This window comes from Drosophila biarmipes, chromosome 3R (genome assembly GCF_025231255.1).
Source record: "Drosophila biarmipes strain raj3 chromosome 3R, RU_DBia_V1.1, whole genome shotgun sequence".
NCBI lineage: Eukaryota > Metazoa > Arthropoda > Insecta > Diptera > Drosophilidae > Drosophila > Drosophila biarmipes.
Window position 1 is genome coordinate 13,409,923 of NC_066616.1, and position 19,293 is coordinate 13,429,215.

At 48.2% G+C, this 19,293-nt stretch overlaps 6 protein-coding genes across 10 annotated transcripts; 2 read left to right on the forward strand and 4 right to left on the reverse strand.

Annotated features, from left to right (window-relative positions):
• Positions 1-813: 813 nt before the first annotated feature.
• LOC108031927 (valacyclovir hydrolase) lies at positions 814-2,410 on the forward strand. Of its 2 annotated transcripts, XM_050889429.1 has the most exons (2): positions 814-962; positions 1,058-2,410. In XM_050889429.1, exon 2 carries the CDS (start codon positions 1,149-1,151, stop codon positions 1,842-1,844), a length of 696 nt encoding a protein of 231 aa, XP_050745386.1. In that variant the 5' UTR covers positions 814-962; positions 1,058-1,148; the 3' UTR covers positions 1,845-2,410. The 2 variants fall into 2 exon arrangements, with proteins under 2 accessions (XP_050745386.1, XP_016961193.1); XM_017105704.3 differs by having other exon boundaries at positions 816-2,410.
• A 67-nt stretch (positions 2,411-2,477) lies between these two features.
• On the reverse strand, positions 2,478-3,133 carry LOC108031929 (protein D3). Its single transcript, XM_017105706.2, has one exon. It carries the CDS (start codon positions 3,065-3,067, stop codon positions 2,537-2,539), a length of 531 nt encoding a protein of 176 aa, XP_016961195.1. The 5' UTR covers positions 3,068-3,133; the 3' UTR covers positions 2,478-2,536.
• A 91-nt stretch (positions 3,134-3,224) lies between these two features.
• On the reverse strand, positions 3,225-4,308 carry LOC108031928 (protein D3). The gene is made up of 3 exons (XM_017105705.3): positions 4,169-4,308; positions 3,490-4,098; positions 3,225-3,425 (listed from the first exon to the last, which is right to left on the reverse strand). The coding sequence occupies exons 2-3, from the start codon at positions 3,888-3,890 to the stop codon at positions 3,287-3,289; spliced, it is 540 nt and encodes a 179-aa protein (XP_016961194.1). The 5' UTR covers positions 3,891-4,098; positions 4,169-4,308; the 3' UTR covers positions 3,225-3,286.
• A 279-nt stretch (positions 4,309-4,587) lies between these two features.
• LOC108032096 (AP-2 complex subunit mu) lies at positions 4,588-6,727 on the reverse strand. The gene is made up of 3 exons (XM_017105924.3): positions 6,396-6,727; positions 5,895-6,333; positions 4,588-5,837 (listed from the first exon to the last, which is right to left on the reverse strand). The coding sequence occupies exons 1-3, from the start codon at positions 6,570-6,572 to the stop codon at positions 5,140-5,142; spliced, it is 1,314 nt and encodes a 437-aa protein (XP_016961413.1). The 5' UTR covers positions 6,573-6,727; the 3' UTR covers positions 4,588-5,139.
• Positions 6,728-7,218: 491 nt separating this feature from the next.
• LOC108031634 (26S proteasome non-ATPase regulatory subunit 6) lies at positions 7,219-8,611 on the forward strand. The gene has a single exon (XM_017105241.3). It carries the CDS (start codon positions 7,351-7,353, stop codon positions 8,518-8,520), a length of 1,170 nt encoding a protein of 389 aa, XP_016960730.1. The 5' UTR covers positions 7,219-7,350; the 3' UTR covers positions 8,521-8,611.
• On the reverse strand, positions 8,526-19,245 carry LOC108031635 (protein abrupt). Of its 4 annotated transcripts, none has more exons than XM_017105243.3 (3): positions 18,633-19,242; positions 12,041-12,964; positions 8,526-9,390 (listed from the first exon to the last, which is right to left on the reverse strand). In XM_017105243.3, exons 1-3 carry the CDS (start codon positions 18,835-18,837, stop codon positions 8,756-8,758), a joined length of 1,764 nt encoding a protein of 587 aa, XP_016960732.1. In that variant the 5' UTR covers positions 18,838-19,242; the 3' UTR covers positions 8,526-8,755. The 4 variants fall into 4 exon arrangements, with proteins under 4 accessions (XP_016960732.1, XP_016960731.1, XP_050745387.1 ...); XM_017105242.3 differs by lacking the exon at positions 8,526-9,390 and adding an exon at positions 9,406-10,922 and having other exon boundaries at positions 18,633-19,245; XM_050889430.1 differs by lacking the exon at positions 8,526-9,390 and adding an exon at positions 11,616-11,915 and having other exon boundaries at positions 18,633-19,241.
• Between the last annotated feature and the right edge of the window lie 48 nt (positions 19,246-19,293).

Here is a 19,293-nt window from a genome sequence, read left to right on the forward strand (position 1 = left end):
CGATTTGCATTTGCATTGGCAATGGAATGTGTGCGGTCCTGTTCTCTGGCTGTGTGTGGGTGTGTGTCCCTTCCCCTTCCCCCTCCCTCTCGCACTCCCTGGCCTCTTCAGGGACACAATTGCAAGGCCGTCGCCTCCATTAATCCTGGTCGTCCTGGGGAACACATTAACTTGAGCACACCAATCACGCACTGACCATTACGCCAGGGATCGGGACTCGGTCCCCGCTCGCTGGCACTTACATTTTTTAATAATTTTTTAACGCACGCTAAAGGCTAAACAAATGCCCGCACGTGCTGTCCATTGTCCTTCGGAGCCGTGACGTTCGAGCGGACTAACGGGACTGGGAATGCCAAAAAGCTGGAGGAGGAGCAAAAAGCTTCTATTTAAATTGAGCGGGTTCCTTTTCTGTAGAACTTTAAGGGGCTTTTTAACTACGCGTATTTCAGGAACTCTCCACTTCTTTTAAATGATTGGGGATCTACCAATATTAAGAACAGCACTAAAACTCAACGTATTTAAGCTCCATTAAAAAGTATTATCATTTACAAACTAATTAAATAATGTTTGTACTTTTTAATACACTTTTTCAGGGGTACCTTTTAAAAAAGTTTTTGGATAATACATCTGCTATTTTTTCGGCTACTTTCTTAAATCTTATTATTCTTAATCTTTCTTATTTTTTAATCTTTCTTAAATATTTGAAAACCAGACTTCAAAAACAGTTTTTCGAAAAATAAAACATTTTTTCTTAGTATATTTATTTTAAAGGCAGTAGTATATTGCGTCACCGCATGCCACAGCCACACTGATCCGATCGTTTACTTACAGCTGTTCTTATCAATCAGCTGTTATCAGCGGCACTTATCAAGTGCACTTTACAAGACGTCGTGTGTTGGGATTTGGACAAGCCGCAAACCGTTTTCTGGACTGCATCTCGAGAGCCCTTGAGAATCGACCAAGTAAGTTGCCATACTCCAAAATCCCTGTCCGATCCCGCTTACGTAATGCTGGGCAATTTGGGCCGACTCTTGGGTTTCCGTGCGCCCGTCTTCAGGCGATTGGTGCACACGGAGCGGAAGGTACGGGTTAATGGCTCCGACTTGAACATTGTGGAGAGCGGCAGTGGTGAGAGGAGTCTGCTCCTCATGCCCGGAGCCCTGGGCTCCGCCTGGACCGACTTTAAGCCCCAGATCGAGCAGCTGCCGAAGCTGCTGCCGGGACACACGATCATCGCCTGGGATCCACCGGGCTACGGCAAGTCGGTGCCCCCGCGACGCATGTTCGGTCTGGAATTCTTTCGGGAGGATGCCCAGGCTGCCGTGGACTTAATGCGCGCTTTGGACAGGCCTCGCTTCTCCATTCTAGGATGGAGCGATGGAGGAATCACGGCGCTCATCGTGGCAGGCCGCCATGCAGAGGCTGTAGATCGACTGGCCATCTGGGGAGCAGGTGCCTACCTAAACGCCGACGAAGTCAAGGCCCTCAAGAACATCCGGGATGTGGCCAAGTGGTCGCCGCGGATGCGGGAACCCATGGAGAAGGTGTACGGCGTGGAGCGGTTTCCCCAACTATGGGCCGAATGGGTGGACGCCGCCTGCGCCTTCTATGACCAACGAGATGGCGACTTCTGTCGCTCTGAGGTTGAACAAATAAAGGCCCCCACTTTTATATTGCACGGCAAAAAGGATCCCATGATAGCGGCGGAGCACATTCCCTGGCTAAGGGAGCGGTTGCCCCAGGCAGAGTACTACGAGTTCCCCGAGGGCAAGCATAATATCCATCTGCGTTATGCGGAGGAGTTCAACAAACTAGTGGCTGATTTCTTCAACAAAAAGGAATAGATTAGCTATATAGTTGAATCAACTTGAAATCTTTTAAAGTCAAGTCACATTTTAAACGGAAAAGATAAAAAACACTTCGAAAGTACTACAAGTGGTTTGTAAGCCGACTCTTCAGCGGCAGATAGTATTTGGACTTCTATCATATCGACTGTAAGTGAAAAAGTTATCTTAAATGGGGAGGCAGCTGTCCAAAGGTCGAACTTAAAGAAATGAACCTGATAGTTTTGATGAATCAAATTCATATCTAAGCTAAGGAAATTTGTTTATCAATTAAGTGAATCATGTCGAAATTAATTGAAGAATAATCATATCACTTAACTTCGCAGCAGAAAAATAAATGAAAGTGACATTTGAAATAATTTAAATCAAGGTCAATAAATGTGTAGGAATATTCCATATCGCTGTGGTATAGTATATTCCAAAAGAATTACTAAACGAAGAGATATCAGTCTTAAGTTCGCAGAAACATTGATTCACTTTGAAGCAAAATGTAAATCTCGGCAAGGCCAAACTAATTCCGAAACACTATCTAATAAAAATGCTTATGAATGAGACTGAGCTGCTTATATGCGACGGAAGTCGAGTACTATATCACAACTTCACCCTCTAGAAAGTAAGGCCAGTTTTGTATGATTACTAGTACATATTTAAAGTTTATTATTTCACAGAGAGCTGATCAGTGGGTGGCCAGATTACTGGACCGTCTCGATGAGGGTCTTCACGTAGTCATCGTACTGGGCCTGGAAGAAGTTTCCGGCCACGGGGCCGCCGAAGCTGTACTTCTGGATGTAGTCGCGGGCCTTGACGTTGATGCGGCCGGTGCGGCTGGTCTTGGACACGAACTTCTCGGTGGTGATCTTCTCGTTCTGCTTGAACACCAGGAAGACGTAGCGGTGCAGACCGGTTCCCTCGCGGGGACCAGCTCCGATGTACTCGGCGATGGTCTGGCCCTCGGACACCTTGTTGCCGGGGATGTTGATCACCAGCCAGTGGAGCAGCTCACGGAACTTGGGGTCCTCGCGGCTGGGTGCGTCGGGGTCCACCAACAGGATGGTGTACAGCGAGTTGGCGTCGGCATCGTAGACGACGGTGGGCTGGTCCTTCACCTGCGTGGGAGTCAGCTCCTTGCCCAGCTCAACCTGAACGCCGGAAGGGTAGGTGATGGTGGCCTTGGAGGCGGGCTTGACGTCGATGATGTCGGGAATGATGCCGGCGGTGTCCATGTTAGCTGGTAGTTCTGCTGCTTCTGCTCGGTGTGGCGTTAGCGAGGTGACTCTGGCCCGGATCCCCGATGGCTGGCCTTTTATCGCCGGACGGGGACCGTCGCCTAATCAGTTCCGTGCACTTTTTACCTAACACCCCGACGCATAGATAGATAGATAAGCGATTGGTTAGGCTTTATTGACTGGGCACAGAAAGTCCGGCGTGATATATGCACAAATCTAGCCGGTGAACGTTTTATTCCGGATTGGCACAAAGTCATCGTACTGGGCCTGGTAATAATTGGCGGCGATGGGATCCCCCAATCCGTGCTTGGCGGCAAAGTCCCGGGCGTTAAAGTTCAAACGACCGGCCCGAGTGCTGAGAATTCAAAGAGTCTTGTCAGTATTACTTTAACTGATAAGGATTGAACTGTATATCATACGTGTTGGAAATGGTGGGCGTCTCCTCGATCTTGTTCTCCTGGCGGTAGACCAGGAAAATGTAGCGATGCAGGCCAGTGCCCTCCGGCGGACCGGAGCCCACGTAGGCTGCCAGGGGATAGCCCCCGGAGGGATCGGTATTGCTGCCGGGAATGTTGACCACAGCCCAGTGCAGGATCTCGCGGTACTTGGGATCCTGACGAGTGGGCGCGTCGGGGTCTACCATCAGCAGGGTAATCAGGTTGGACTTTCCCTCCAGCCCCGACCAGTCGACAGCCGGTTGATCCTTCACCTGGGTGGGCGTCAGCTCGTTGCCCTGGTCCACCTGAAGGCCTCCGTTATAGGTGACCTTTACGGTGCCAGCGGGAACCGCATCCACAACATCGGGCACTATGTCATCCATGTTACGTGTCAGTCGAGTCAGCCGGTGAAAATGACGGTACTGTTTTTGTCTTATCACTGATGACCAAGCCGGCTGGATGATAACAAGGCGAAAGCTTCTGACTGATACAGCGGATGTCTTTCGGTTTTATTAAAATTTCCAGTCCAATTAATTAATATCTGGATGTTGAAACCGCCCAAGGTTATCCCTCGCTGGCAACAGCTAACGCCTGGAAATAATAGTTTTATGGATTGGTTTTGTTGTGGTTGGTAAACCGATTTGGTGGTCAGTATACCCACATTGATTTGTCGCCAATGGAAAATTGTGAAAAGCCCTCCGGCGATAGCAAAGCTTTTATGCGAACTGGCATTATTTAGGCATTTTTACTGCAAACGCAAAGATCACTAAAATTAACAACTTTATGGTTGTTACGATGAGTCACAGGTGGGAACTTGTTTTCACTTCTTTGGCGATGACACTACTCCAAACCCATATAATAACCACTTGAATATTTTAAAACTGAGCTGACTTTGAACCAATGTGCACACCTGATAGCAAAGACAGCAGGGGATCATAAAGTCATATATTGTACATTTATGAGGTTGAAATGGTACCTTTTTGTTTTATTATAGGCCGACAGTGTATCAGTTCGATATTATGGCCTTTCCATATATATGGCTTGACTTCAGATCCAAACAGAGTAGAAAGCCCCTCTTCGTTTAGTATATATATCATGCTAATTTATTAAACAATTCGAATATTATTAACACTTGAATATCATATTGATAGCGCTGACAGAGAGTTTTGGTCTACTAATACGCTTAGTTGCATGTTTCGCCTTTGTTCTTCGCACAATGAAAATAATGATTAATATATATATATTAATAATACGATAATACAAATAATAATTAGAGTTGTGAAAACGTGAGCGTGAGATTTGAGAGGCGTCCCGCGACGCATATAAAACAACATAGTTTACAATTACATAGTAGGGTAAATCATAGTACCTAGTGGTATGTCTATAGGGAACACGCCCCGCCCGCATAACCAGTGCTCGCGGAGGCAGTGTGTGCGGTTTACGGCATAAGGTGTCCGGGGGAGAGCCGCTACTCGGCCGTCCTCCGGGCTTGCTGGAACTAATCTTGGAATACATTAACTGCTGGTTCAATTTGATTGAGGAAATACCAATAGATGCGGTAACACGTTCTCCATTCATTTCGTTAAATTCAACTGTGATACTCTTGCTACGTGATGGCGATGGCTGGCCGCTCTAGCAGCGCGTCTCATAGAGTCCGCTGCGTCCGATGTAGCGCACCCATTTGACCACGTCGTGGTCGGAGTAGTTGAGCTTGGGCTCGAACACCTTGAGGTAGCGCACCTTGAATCCGGATGGCGCAAACGGCACCTCGAAGTTCATGGAGATGGGCGGCCGGGTCCACTTCTTCTTGGTGTCCGTCTCCAGCAGCTCGATCTCAGCCGACAGCTGGGTCTCCTTCATGCCAGCCATGCGCTTGATTTTCCACACTATTGCGTTCTCCGAGGCCTTATACTTTGCTTTACCCTTCAGGCAGATGAGCTGCACTCCCGATGTATTCAGTGGCGTGGGAATCTTCACCTCGATCTTCTGGCCCAGCAGCGAGGGCTTAAAGTTGGACTTGAGCACTACCTTGACCTCCATCTTGGTGCGACCTACCTCGCGCACCAGCGGAATGACACGGAAGGGCAACGAAATGTCTTTGGTGGTTCGGTAGCGCATCAGCTCAAACTCCCCGTCCGGCGGGATGAAGCTGATCGAGTGCTCCGTCTCGAATTTGCTCAGCTTGACGCACTGATGGAACTGGCAGTCATCGATCACCACAACGGGCTTGCCGGAGCGGGAGGTTTCCGCCTCTGAGTTGCCGGAGAGACCCCGTCCCTTGGACTCCATCACGATCTTGTCGTTGATGCCGAATTTGCACTCGGGCATGCCTGTAAACGGGAGATTGTTAACTTCCAATGGTTTATAGATGGTTTATTTAGACTCACCCGACAGATACGACTTCATCACCACCTTACCGGCCACATGGGCGGACAGGACCTGACCCTGCGGGCTCATCAGCAGGTTTACGTACTCCAGGACGTCGAGGAACAGCTCGTTGCGCCTGTATTTAATGCCCTCGCGACGCCAGCCGATCTGGCCGGTGACCTGCGAGGTGATCTGCATCTGCTCCTCCTTGGTGGCCGACTTGATGCCCTGCTGCGTGATGAACGTCTTCAGGGTGCCGGAGTCCGTGTTCTGCGGGTAGCCAAAGTCCAGGATCTCGTCCAGCAGCTCGTAGATGAGCACGAAGTTGTTCTTGATGTTCTCCTCGGAGATCTTGCCGAAGTACGACTGCATCACCTCGATGATCTTCAGCAGGAACTCAAAGACCATGGCGGCGTTCACATTCTGCTTGGTCACAGCCGCCAGCCAAATGTTTGCCCGCTGTGGGAGGAGATGGAGCGGTGAGTGGGCGGGGATATGGGATGTGGACCTGGAGCACCCACCTTGATGTGGAAGAAGCTGGTCCGCGCAATGTTGGTCACTGGCGAGCGCACTTGCTGGCGGGCGTGGATGACGTTGACCCGAAAGGCGTCCACGGCATTGCGACCGATGTCGTCGCGATACACCCGCGAGATGAGCACCTCGCCCTTGTGGTTGTAGACGAACAGGCCGCCGATCATCTTGTGCGCTGTCTGAAGGTTAGTCCAAGTCGGAAATTATATCTTTATATATTGGAATATAAGATATATTTGTGGTCCGATGCTGGAGCTTCAAGCGAAAATTTTTATCAGAAAATCAATTTCACTCCCCTTTAGTGTGGCCGTTCGTGGTTCAATAAATACCAAAATCGCGATGGTCATTCAATTATAGCACCATGACACTAGTTTTCTTTGCGTATTTATGGGAGTTGTAAATGTTAAATCATGTGCGAAAATAACTAAAAAATATAACATTATTATATCTAGGGTCCTTTATGCGGATTATAATTTCGAAACAATTACATAGAATTTAAATCTCGACCATCTTAATTATTATGATAATTATTTTGGGAAACATAATTTGTCTTAGTCACAAAAAGTCAAAGTTGCTATAAAAATAAATAAGAACAATTTATGATCTCTTGTTCTACTGCTAACTATTAAAATTTGGGTAGATTTGTTTTTTTCTTGAATTTATGTTTTAGATTAAGACTTGTGCCTTAATTTGATGACAAAATAAATCATTAAAATAATTTTTACAAAATTGCTCTAGTTTTTAGTTCAAAATACCGATAGTGTCAAGACATTCAGCTTTTGGGCTGTAAACATGAAAATCATAAAAGGTATATTTTTGAACGCCGGGGTATATTTATTCGGCAGATTGCTTTGGTCACACTGTGCATGACTCTCAAAAATATTTTGTTGAAAAAATTAACTATTTCTCTGTGCTAAACAAAGCGAAGGACGCAAATCGATCACCATGCCTGCCGAAAACCTGGAGGAGCAGGGCCTGGAGAAGAACCCGAACCTGGAGCTGGCCCAGACCAAGTTTCTGCTCACGCTGGCGGAGTACAAGCAGGATGCCGCGCTGAAGGCTAAGCTCCTGGAGGCGATTCGCACGGAGAACATGGCCCCGTGGTACGAGCACATCTGCACGGAACTCGGCTGGGCCGTGGACAAGGATCTGTTGGCCCGCATGAAGGAGAACAACCGCGTGGAGGTGGAGCAGCTGGACGCGGCCATCGAGGATGCGGAGAAGAACCTGGGCGAGATGGAGGTGCGCGAGGCGAATCTGAAGAAGTCGGAGTACTTGTGCCGCATCGGCGACAAGGCTGCGGCGGAGACCGCCTTCCGCAAGACCTACGAGAAGACCGTGTCGCTCGGCCACCGCCTGGACATTGTGTTCCACCTGATCCGCTTGGGACTGTTCTACCTGGACCACGACCTCATCACGCGCAACATCGACAAGGCCAAGTATCTGATCGAGGAGGGCGGCGACTGGGACCGCCGCAACCGGCTGAAGGTCTACCAGGGCGTCTACTCGGTGGCGGTGCGTGACTTCAAGGCGGCGGCCACCTTCTTCCTGGACACCGTGAGCACCTTCACCTCCTACGAGCTGATGGACTACCCCACCTTTGTGCGCTACACCGTGTACGTGGCCATGATCGCCCTGCCCCGCAATGAGCTGCGCGACAAGGTGATCAAGGGCTCCGAGATCCAGGAGGTGCTCCACGGCCTGCCCGACGTCAAGCAGTTCCTCTTCGCCCTGTACAACTGCCAGTACGAGAACTTCTATGTGCACCTGGCCGGCGTGGAGAAGCAGCTGCGCTCGGACTACCTCATCCATCCCCACTATCGTTACTACGTGCGCGAGATGCGCATCCTGGGCTATACCCAGCTGCTGGAGTCCTACCGCTCCCTCACCCTGCAGTATATGGCCGAGTCCTTCGGCGTCACCGTGGACTACATCGACCAGGAGCTGGCACGCTTCATCGCCGCCGGACGGCTGCACGCCAAGGTGGACCGTGTGGGCGGCATCGTGGAGACCAATCGACCCGACAACAAGAACTGGCAGTACCAGGCCACCATCAAGCAGGGCGATCTGCTGCTCAATCGCATCCAGAAGCTGAGCCGCGTGATTAACATCTAATGTAGTTCATATAAAAAGGTTTATTCAAATTCAACATTTATTACAGTGTAAAGCTAACGCAACGTACAATAATAAAAACGATAAAAACTCATGGAAATGCTCTAGTGGATTGTACGCTCGCTTGTGTATTAACTAAATTCTTTGGAATTGTTTTGGTTACGCCGTCTTTAGTGTATTTGAGTATTATTGCAATCATTCCATTTTTGTACTTAACTCTCGATTGACCTGCCTAAGCCTAAGCGTCGCCCTCGCTCTTCTCCTTCCACGACGGCTCCTCCTTGGTTTCGTGGGCAAGGTTGTGGCCGCCCTCGCTGCCCGGAAAGGCGATGGTCGGCTTGGCCATGAAATTGCGCGCCATCTCCTCTAGAGCCGCCGAGGATCGGAGGCCGCAGTCCAGCGGTTCCTCTAGTTCCTGAGCCCTGAGTCGCTGCTGCTGTTGTTGCTGATGATGCTGCTGCTGCTCTGCCGTTGCCTTGGCCGCCATGTCGTGCAGATTCTGGACTTGGGCCAGGACCTCCGGCCCTATGGGCAGGCCACCCAGACCGACCATATTGTTGCGCCGCATTTGGTTTGTACTCAGATTGATCAGGGCGTTCATCATCACCTTGTTGCGCTGGTAGTCCTTGCGCAAGTGCTGGCGTATCTCCGTGTGGCAGTGCTCGTTGTTAGTCACGATGATGTCGCCGGTGTCCGTGGTGGTCACGCGCGCCTTGCAGTTGAACTTGCGCGACAGGTTGCACTGCCAGTACTTCTTGTCCTTGCGCACGTACTGGATGCCGAAGGTGTGGCCGTCGTGGACCAGCAGCGGCTTGCCCCGCTGGCTCAGCATGAACTCCAGTTTGCCCTTGAACCAGTGCTCGCCGGGTGCGACTACAAGACAGGACGAGAAGGCTAGTGAGGATCGGTTCGGGTCTGAGGTTGCTGATGGGTATGCTTGGAGTGGTTTGCTCCGTTCCCTCGGTTGGTTATGGTTGGTTTTGGATGCCGGGACGTACACGAATGAGCCCAATTATGTGTGTTTATGTGAGTCATGCATTTCACTTACCTGCCAGGTGGTTACAGGAATTAAATAACACTTGAGATCTGACACTGCAAACGTAATATCTCTTAACATCAGATCCAAAATGCAATTATTCTATCTTACAAACGAAGGCCTATTTCTAATTGGTTAGTTGGTGGCTGGCCATTGGAATACCCATTGATATACGCACAGGGCCAGGAAACACATCCAAAATTACTCTGGTTAGCTTCATCTGGGATTCATTTCACAGCGCCCATTAGTACTTTTTGGTTTATCGTTTCGCATTAGTTTATCAAATACATTATGCACATCTGTTCGGGTATTTACATTGGTTACTATCTCTCAGTTTCGAATCAAATTCAATTTTCTACTACAAACTCTAGCTAGGCAAAAATAAATTACTCCTCCTCATCCTCCTTCTCCGCTGTTGAGGCAGTGTGGCGACTGTGGCGACTCCCCCGCCGGCCGCCTTACATGTTCTCCATCTTGAAGGTGTGCCTGCTGTTGGGGGATATGGTAATGGAGTTGATCACGTGGGCTGCGCTGGGATCCGTGGCTGCCTCAGCGGTGGCTCCTTCCTGCTGCTGCTGCTGCTGGAGTGCCTGCTGCTCCTCCACGGGCTGTGGTGGTGGACTCGGTGCCTGGAGGGAGTGGCTGCTGCGGTTGGATTGCGGACTCTGCTGCAGGTGCGCCGGCGAGAGGAGCACTGCTCCCGCGCCGGAGCCACCACCCATTTCCAGATTGTGCTGCTGGGGAGGTGGCGGATTGTGTGGCGAGTGCTGCTGGTGGTGTTGCTGGTGGTGGTGCGTCTGTGTCTGCAGGTGCATCAGATTAGGATTGTGCATGAGGTTAGACGAGCCGCCGTGCTGCTCCATGTGTGGCGGCGCCGGGTGGTGCTGGACCAGTAGGTTTGGCAGCGGTTGTCCAAGGTGGTGATGGTGATGCGGGTGGTGCGGCGCTGAAGCCACTGGGAGTGGCGGTGGTGGCGGCGGCGGCGGAGGCGTTTGATTGGCAAACATGTTGCTCACTCGGTTGCCGTGCTGCAGATCCGAGCCCAGGTGGCCACCACCATCCGTCAGAGAGTAACCCGCCTGGCTGGGAATCGGCCCAGAGGCAGAAGGAGTCCCAGAAACTGAGGCCGTCGAGGCTGCCGATGAGCCCTGACCACCGCGCATGTGCGGCGTATGGTTGTGGACGCCCGTGGCGGAGATGATCCTGCCCAGGTGGGTGATGCACCGCGCCCGGCACATGCTGATCCGGTAGGACTTGCACAGCCAGTAGGTCTTCATGCCCTGCTGCGTGGCCACCGTGTTGTTGCGGTTGAACACGCAGTTGCCGTGGAGCAGCGAGGTGGTGGACAGCATCACCATGTTGCTGCCGCCTGCTCCGGACAATGGTGGATCATTAGTGGTCTGTTCTACGCTGGATCACTCAAATGGGGTTATTTACAGGGGGAAGGAAAGCTATTGTAAAGTGGGGCAGGAGTCATAATCCTTCCCCTCTTGGAATATGCGATTGAGTGTGCGTGTCGTTGATACTGTGCGGCTTGTTAGGCGTTAAAGGATTTAATTTACCAAGTTAAGCAACCAAAACTAAGATCAATTTTATAAATATGTAGTAAAAGCACTAAACTATATGTGTGTAAAATGCGGCTAAAATGTTATAGAGCTATAATCTGTAGGAATCTGTTTTTGAATGTTATTTGTAGTTCTTCAAGATCTTATTAAAGAAAACAGTCAACTTATTCTTGGGTGCTTCCTAACATCTTTTCAAAAATTAAACTCAATTTAAATTAAACTCAATTTGGGAAACACTACAGTCGGCAAAAAGCAAGTTGAATTTTTCAAAGTAAATTTAAAGTTTAAAGACCCAAAGGAAAAGGCTATGGCATAAGTGTATTTATCGGAAGGGGATTACTTTAAAAAGAATGAAATGAAGAATAAAAACAGATTTTTTATTCTACAAACAAATTCACCTTACTTCTACCCAAAGGTTTTTACAATGTTTTATGATTTTTTTAATTTGATAAAAAGATTTCAAGTAGTTTTTTAGCTACGATAAAAACATAAAGAACTGAAATCTAAGTAGGTTTTTATGTATTTCAGAAGTTTCTAGCCTCTCAGATATACATATGTTTATCAAAACATGTGCCTCGAGGCCTACCAGTCTGCCAAGTCGGTTGAACAAATGGATCTCGGGGCCAATCAGAGCTATCTCTTGTTTATCTAACTATACCTTCAGTTCGAGCACTTCTGCTTAATACTTTTACCCCAGTTAAATCAGCAAATATCCCTCTACAATCAATCGAGGCTTTGTTAGGTTTCCAATTGGTTCCATTCCTGGTGAGTGGGCTAGCGGGTTCGTGGGATGAATGCTGATGTTATGTAAGCCAAACGATGAATGAAAAACAAAAACCCAATCTTATAAAGCATAAAATAAAAACAAAGATGAGTGCCGAGCTACATGCAACAGAAAAGTGGTCAAAAGAGTGCCACATACCTGAGGGAATGTCCATGTGGTTGGCAAAGTTCTTGGAGTAATCGTTGGGCATGTACAGCTCGTTGGGGTACTCGGTGCCGGAGCCAAGGCCCACGGATCCATTGTTGTTGATGCCTCCGGGACCAACCGAGTTATTGGAACTCCCACTGGGCCCACTGTTGTTGCTGCTCTTGAAGAAGTTGTAGTTGTCCATGCTGAAGGCCGGGCCAAAGGGATTTCGGATTGGTGCAGACGGGGAGGCCGAGGAGGTGAGGCTGCCCACGCTGTTCGAGCTCCCGCCTCCACCGCTCGATGATGGACCATGATGGTGGCTATCGGATTCGCGTTTCAAGGCTCCGAGGTCGTACCGCTGCTCGCCCATGGTAATGTGTGGAATGGGGGGCAGAAAGAACTCCTCTGAATTCAGGCTGTTGTCCAAGCCAGCTGCACTATCCGCGTTCTCGCCACCGCCGCCATCGCTTCCCCCGGACCCGTGATCCTTGAGGGAGCGCCGCAACTGTTTGCCGGAGTAGATGGACAGGGAATCGCTGCCAAAATCCGACGGCATCGGCCGCTTGCTGGACGCATACAGGTGGCTGGCTTCGTTGGAGGCTCTGCTGGCAGAGCCCGGCGAAGTTGTCCTCGAATTGCTCTGTCCCTTGGACTCATTGTGATCCGCTTCTGTTTTGCTATTGTTATTGCTATTAGAGTTTGAGTTGTGATGGTTGCTGTTGTTCGACTCCTCCGCTTGGGGCTGACTAGAGGACTTCTCGGAGACACTCGATCCGGGGGAGGAGTTGGAGTTGGTGGCCAGGCCCTTGATCTGCAGCAGCTGGCCAATCTTCATGAAGGACTGCAGCTCAGTGTGCTTAACATTCACCACGCCCTGGTACATGAACTCCAGCAGCTCCATCATAATGTTAAAGCTCACATCTTTGAGTATGACTGGAAGAGATAAAGGAATTTGGGGAAATTTATTGAAGAGATTGTCAGCCATTTGGGAAATATTTTAAAAACGTGTAATCTAATTTGTATTTTTTCGGAATTATAAAAACATTATTGCTAAATAATAATTTTAGCTAAAGAAAGAAATCCCAGAAGATGTTTGTCAACAACTTGGGGAACGGGAATATTTGAAATGCGTTTTAAATTTAAGGGAATTTTAAATATTTCCAAGGAGATTACAACCAGATTTTAAGGTTTCCCCTTCTCCCGAAAATTATTCAGCGTAATTGCTTGTTTACATTAAGACTCGCAGCGACAAAAACATCAGTGGAAAGGAGGTCATTCGTAGTGGAGATGTTATCATCGAAACGTTCAAATACTAAATCAATACATAAAAACGGCTACGATAAGAAATCTGGAAACTTAAATATAAACTCAACAACAGCAGCGCAGTAGCCCAGCCATAATTATAAAATAAGTAGCCTGACATATCATCCGCGTGCTCTCGAAGCGGCCCAAGAAGCTGGGAAACAGTCCGGACTCGACGCCGATCCACAGTGGTGCGGACCTGTTATCTGTTACCCCTGGACTCGAGATCATGCCACATAAGTTTTAATACTTAAGTTCACAGCAAGTAGTAAAATTGGTTCGCCTGTTTCTAAGCATCTCAAAAAGATGTCGAAATGTGCCCCATTGTGGACCTCCTGATTACAATTTTGAACAAATTGGAATTGAATATAAATTCGTAAGATTATTGTTTTAGGGTTAATAATTTGTATTATATGAATGCATGTCTAAATAATATATAGATACATTAAAATGTAAATAACGAAAACAAATAAAACAAGGTACGGCGAGATTACTCATTTATAAATTTCTAAAATAATTCAAGTGCTTAAAACGCTTTCGGGGGTTCCAAGTTCGGACTTTTTCCCAGAGATCATTTAAAAATCGCTGATCTGAAAGCGATCCTTATCAGCACTTTCCCCGCGCCGCCGGCCCACTGTGCGCGTCCCTCGCAGCATCAACATCTAGTTAAAAACAATATTATCACTTGTTCTCAATAACAATTTTATTACACAGACCGGCGTACATAGATCGCCTGTGTGCGGCTGTATGTAAATACAATATTAAATCGCCGATCAGCAACAGACAAACTCGGTTGCTTAATCTGGCCGTGCGACGACATCAGAGTGCCCTATCATTCGCCGTAGTCGTCATTACGGATCATTTTGTCTCGCCTATCTATCTATCTGCGCCTTGGCATGTCCGTATTCGACCGAGTGATCGCATGGCGAAGATCAAAATCCGGACTATACGTTGCTCCACCCCGGGGTACAGTACACACAGCGACTGCTGATCCCAGATAGATACGGGATTACATATAGGGGGCAGTCGGCGTTCGGCTGCTCGATCCCACATCCCACTATCACTATCGTTTGCCCTACCTCTCCGTGCTCTGCGGCACAGATATGCGCATCGCCAGCATCGCCGGAGATAAAGAGCCCGGCCGTGGATCAAGACAAAGAGATCCACACACAGAATTCCCTCGAATCAATAACCATTCGCGGACCCCGCCTGTAGATAAACTCTGTCCAGAGTTCACGGAGAACGTGATAAATCCGTGCGGGCTGCTGATAAGCAGATCGACAGTACCCAAAACTCAGATCATCCCGTCTCGAACGCTGTGTGCCCAAATGGGCGCCTGACCCGCGGTGATCTCCGCTGATATCAGAGCGGCCCGAAAGTAGATCGAGGGTGCTCGGACCCAGGCCGGGGGCTGGCTGGGTGGGGGAACTGCAGCGATATCTTCCTGGGCTCGCGTTCGATTTGTTTCGGGCCCAACACCCTCGCTGCCAAGATCACGCCCACTCGGAACGGCTCCGCCAATCGGATCGCAGGCGATCGGTTTCGAAAACAGTTTTGTTTTATGATTATGATAAATGTTTATCGAATCAGAACGCCAATAGGTTCTGTGTGTAGTGCTCCTCGTCGAAGCGCACAGCCGACGGCCGTGTATTGGAGTGGGCTGCCTCATTTTGACAATGTCGTCGCACAAACATTCATAAATATTTGTTATCTCCGAACGCCATAATAGTCGAGTAGTCGAATCGAATTGTCGTGCTGGTGGTGGTACAACCTGATAAAACCAAGAAGCCCAGCGACAGCCCAGCCAACCCAACGTCGAAAAGGGTGGTCATAGCCTCCCATCGCCACCCCTTCCCGCCCCAGAGAAGTCCGTGGCCAATGTCTGCAAGGAGCCCAGCTGGACAGGGATTAGGCCAGCTTAGCCGATTGCCCAGTCTTATGGTGGCGACTGCTGCTAACTACTGGCTTCTGGCTTCTTGCTGGCCCATAAATTACCAATTGTCAACACAAAAGGCCAATAAAAGCGTTTATGAAATTTCATATGCCCAAAGTCAAAGTTTGATATAATATGAAGAGACCATAAAGTGCTGCTATACGTAAACAGCTATTGATGTGATCGATTGGGTAACCCAGGAGCGGAAACTGTGGAAGGGTTTCATAAATTCGCCTTAAGAGGTATTTAGGTTTTTTAGTTGCGTATAGTACTCTATATAAATAATATATTTCTCAATTTTCGTTCTTTAGAGAGGAACGTTAGAAATTTAAGGTTTTCAAATTTAAAAAAAATCAGAATTTTTAAAAACAGATGAAAAAAATAGAAATCGTTTTTTAAATGGTAAAAGACCAGAAAGTTAAAGACACATACATATCTTTGTATATATATGCTTTGTACATCTTATTACTTCCGTGTTCTTTTATTACTTATTATTATTTGTATACTTGGCATTCTTATTTTTATGCTAAATATTGTCAAGTACAATATTAGTAAAATAAATACCGTAGATACTTGTTAGGAACCAAATAAATCTCAGTCAATTTATGACACAATCCACTCAGTTCGTCCCTACTTTCTTGGCTCCTAAAGCACCTTCGATAATCTTGGCAAGCTTATAACATCGACATAGGCAAATTATAGATTAGGGAACTCAAAGTTCAACCTAGTCCAAAATGAAATAATTTGGCGAAATAAATAGTGCACCCCTTCATAAAAATTGTTTACCCCCTCTGGAGCTCGACTGAAAAACCCGACGTCTTTGCTTTAGTCACGGTTCGGCAATATATTATTAGCACTGGGTATTTAGTATTTACGACAAGTCCAGCGATCGATATTATATTATCTTCCCGAACCCGAACGTTTATGGCTGGTAAGCAACTGCGGCTACAGGCGATCGCCGTGGCTACTTCAAATCGGGAGTGGGAATGGGAGCGGGTGTGGAAATGGCCAGGTGGCGCGGGGCTGTGGACCTGGCTCTTGGAGAGGCCCAATATCACCCACGGCACATGCTGCGGTTGTCTGAGTGCGTTATCTAACGAGCAATAAGTTCAAAATCTTATTTTACGATCAAGAGTGATACCCAAAGTAAAGTGGCTGGCACTAAACGCAGGGCTGATAAACCGCCGCCCCCAGACGATGTCCGTCTTGTTTATGCCAATAATAAATAGATAATTTTCGAGGATTAGCATTGTATTGGGGACCGGGACTGCGGCCGTTGGGCAGATATAATGGGCCAAGTGGCCCGGACGGCGTGGATTGATTTACACGCCCGCAGCGGTGGGAACACGTACCTATATCAACCGGGCGAGGCTCTCTAATCAATATCTGGGCAACTAAAGTCTTCGAGTGGTTGACGCGGACCCAGTTGCTCAGTTGGGCAATAAATGATTGTTAAACGCGATAAAAAGATACAAATATTTAGACTATTGTTGTTCCCGCGTGTTACACACAGCACACAAGGCAACATCGAGGCGAGGCAGAGCCATTTGGCTTGTTAGCACCTCGATGACTCCTGTTGGCTGGCTTGATCGTTGGCTGGTCTGTTTGGACTATTTGGTCTATTTTTAATAACTTGCCCCCGCTCGCGCTGGGCGTTATTTATAGGGTATACTAATATTCTTTATCTTTGGAAATACCTCTTGTAGCAGCGCCGTTGGTAGGTAGCACCTTTCTGCTGCTACTTGAAAAGATAAAACCTTATTTTTTATGGCCGCCTGATCAGATAAAGCCACCGTGCAGCAGGCAGCCGTGTTCAACACGACCGCGAACGAAATCGGAATCGGACCGGGAATCGGACCGGGAACCGACCGGGAGGGGCTCCGGCGATATCATATCCATATACCACCGTTCGAGAGTCCATTTGAAGTACGTTTGATGAGGTCAGCAACGCACCCAATCTCCCGATCGGAGCGAAGGGGCTCCCCCTCTCGCCATGGACCTTATCTCGCTGGATACTCCCGTGCGTGGCGAGGGTAAACAATCCGAATCCGAGTGCGGCTCTGGAGGCGGAGGACCTCGGCAGCTACCACATGGGCATAGACAACGTGGCGGCACCCGGCTCGCTCTAGGATTATCACCAGACCTCGATTCTTTGTGGGTTGCTGCTGTTTGTCTTTAGATTTACGACCAGCAGAATGGCTCTACGGTCGAACTCCAATATCTGGAACACTGGCAGTCGATCGTAATCCTAAATTTGGCTGGTTGTTGTACTCATAAATAAGTCAATAAAGAGTATTTTAAATTTTGCAGTGTTTAGAAACGTGATCTTGGTCGTGGGATATTTGACTCAAGTATATAGAAAAGTGGATTTTTACAACTGCATTCAGATCGGACAGAGTATATACTTAATTACTGATATATTTACTAATATAGAATATATACTTGACAAGCATTTCGGATTTTTAAACATAAAAAAATATATATATCAGCACTATTCCATCACCATTTAAGATGGCTTTGTATGAAAGCTAATTGATTGCTACTATCGAACTGCAGCGGAAACTTAGAAAACTGAAATGGAGTAGTAAAGATTAAATGGTATTAAATCCAGCGTTAGTAACGTCGGGTTTACGGAAGTGATACTGTATCGCCCTGGAGCAGACCCTTCACGTGCTGCCGTGGCTGGGACTCCGATGGAACTCGAAATCGAACTGGAGGTGGAGCCGGGCTGATAACCAGCGAATGTGTCATGGAATTTAACACAAAGGTTGATTTATATCTAAGCATTTGACAAGAGTGACGAACAGACAGGCTGACGGGCGGGCTCCTCGATAAACTGACACCGCTGTCCCAGTGATAAACTGACCGATTTCTGGAGGAATGGTGCGGAAATGTTTAAAACCAATACACAGGGTAACAAGTGGACACCTTTCCCTGACATTACCTGAGCAATTGGTGGGGGAGTCACTGGAGGACTAAGTGGTGTCAGCATGATCATGAATAAGTATGACATGGCGGGAACTGAGCTTAGACTATGTAACAATATGTGGAGACCCAAGTGGCCACACCATGATCATGTACACATATGTATGACATGGCCAGGGCTACGATAGACAGTATAAAACATATTTGGGGGACTTGGTGGCTTTACCATGATCTTGCGTAGGTATAGCCGAAAAAACTCTTGAGAGAGCTAGCCGATAGATAATGGATTACTCATTCGGGAATCTGATCAAGCGGTGGAAAACTTGGAGCATATGTGATTTCCATATGTACGGTGCTGACCGCAGTACAACTTAGCATTTAAAGGTGGCGCACCGAGGTCGCCGGCGGGGCAGTGTATTGATTGGACCGGAAGGTACTCACTGATGGGATGCTTGCAGGGATTGGTGGTGAAGATCTCCTGGAAGTAGGGGCTGCAGATGGCCAGGACTATCTTGTGGGCATGGAGCAGCTTTCCGTCGCAGGCCAGGGTCACGTCCACCAGGTCGCCGCGGTCGTAAAGGTTCTGGAAGCCGCTGGCGATGTTGTCCTGGAAGTTCTTCCAGCACAGCTTGAACTCGTCGTCCATGGCGTACGCTCGCCTCTTTCCAGGGGGGATGGGACTGGACTTCTCCAAACGTAGTTTCAATGCCAATTCCGGAGTGTAATTTACTCGCACAGACCTCTTCGATTCTCGTGCGAATCTGTTTTTTATGGCTTTTGTTTATCCGCTTTGCTCGTGATTCGTTCACGGGCCAAAAATCACAAATCACGCCTTCTCACGCACTCTGCTACTCGTCGCTCTCTGTTTTTATTTGTTTTCTGTTAATGTCGCTACTTAATCCGCGTTCACGCGCACACGATCTCGAGTCGTTCGCGTCCACAGGCGCATTGATTTTGATTTGGGCTCTAATTAACACAGTGTGATTTAAACATTTTTATCGGTAAGCGTGAAAAGCAGCGACGCTGTTTACGTTCCGGCTGATAATGAACGCGCCGCCCCGCGCCCCCTTGCCAACTCGAGGGAGCTGTGAAAAGGGGGATT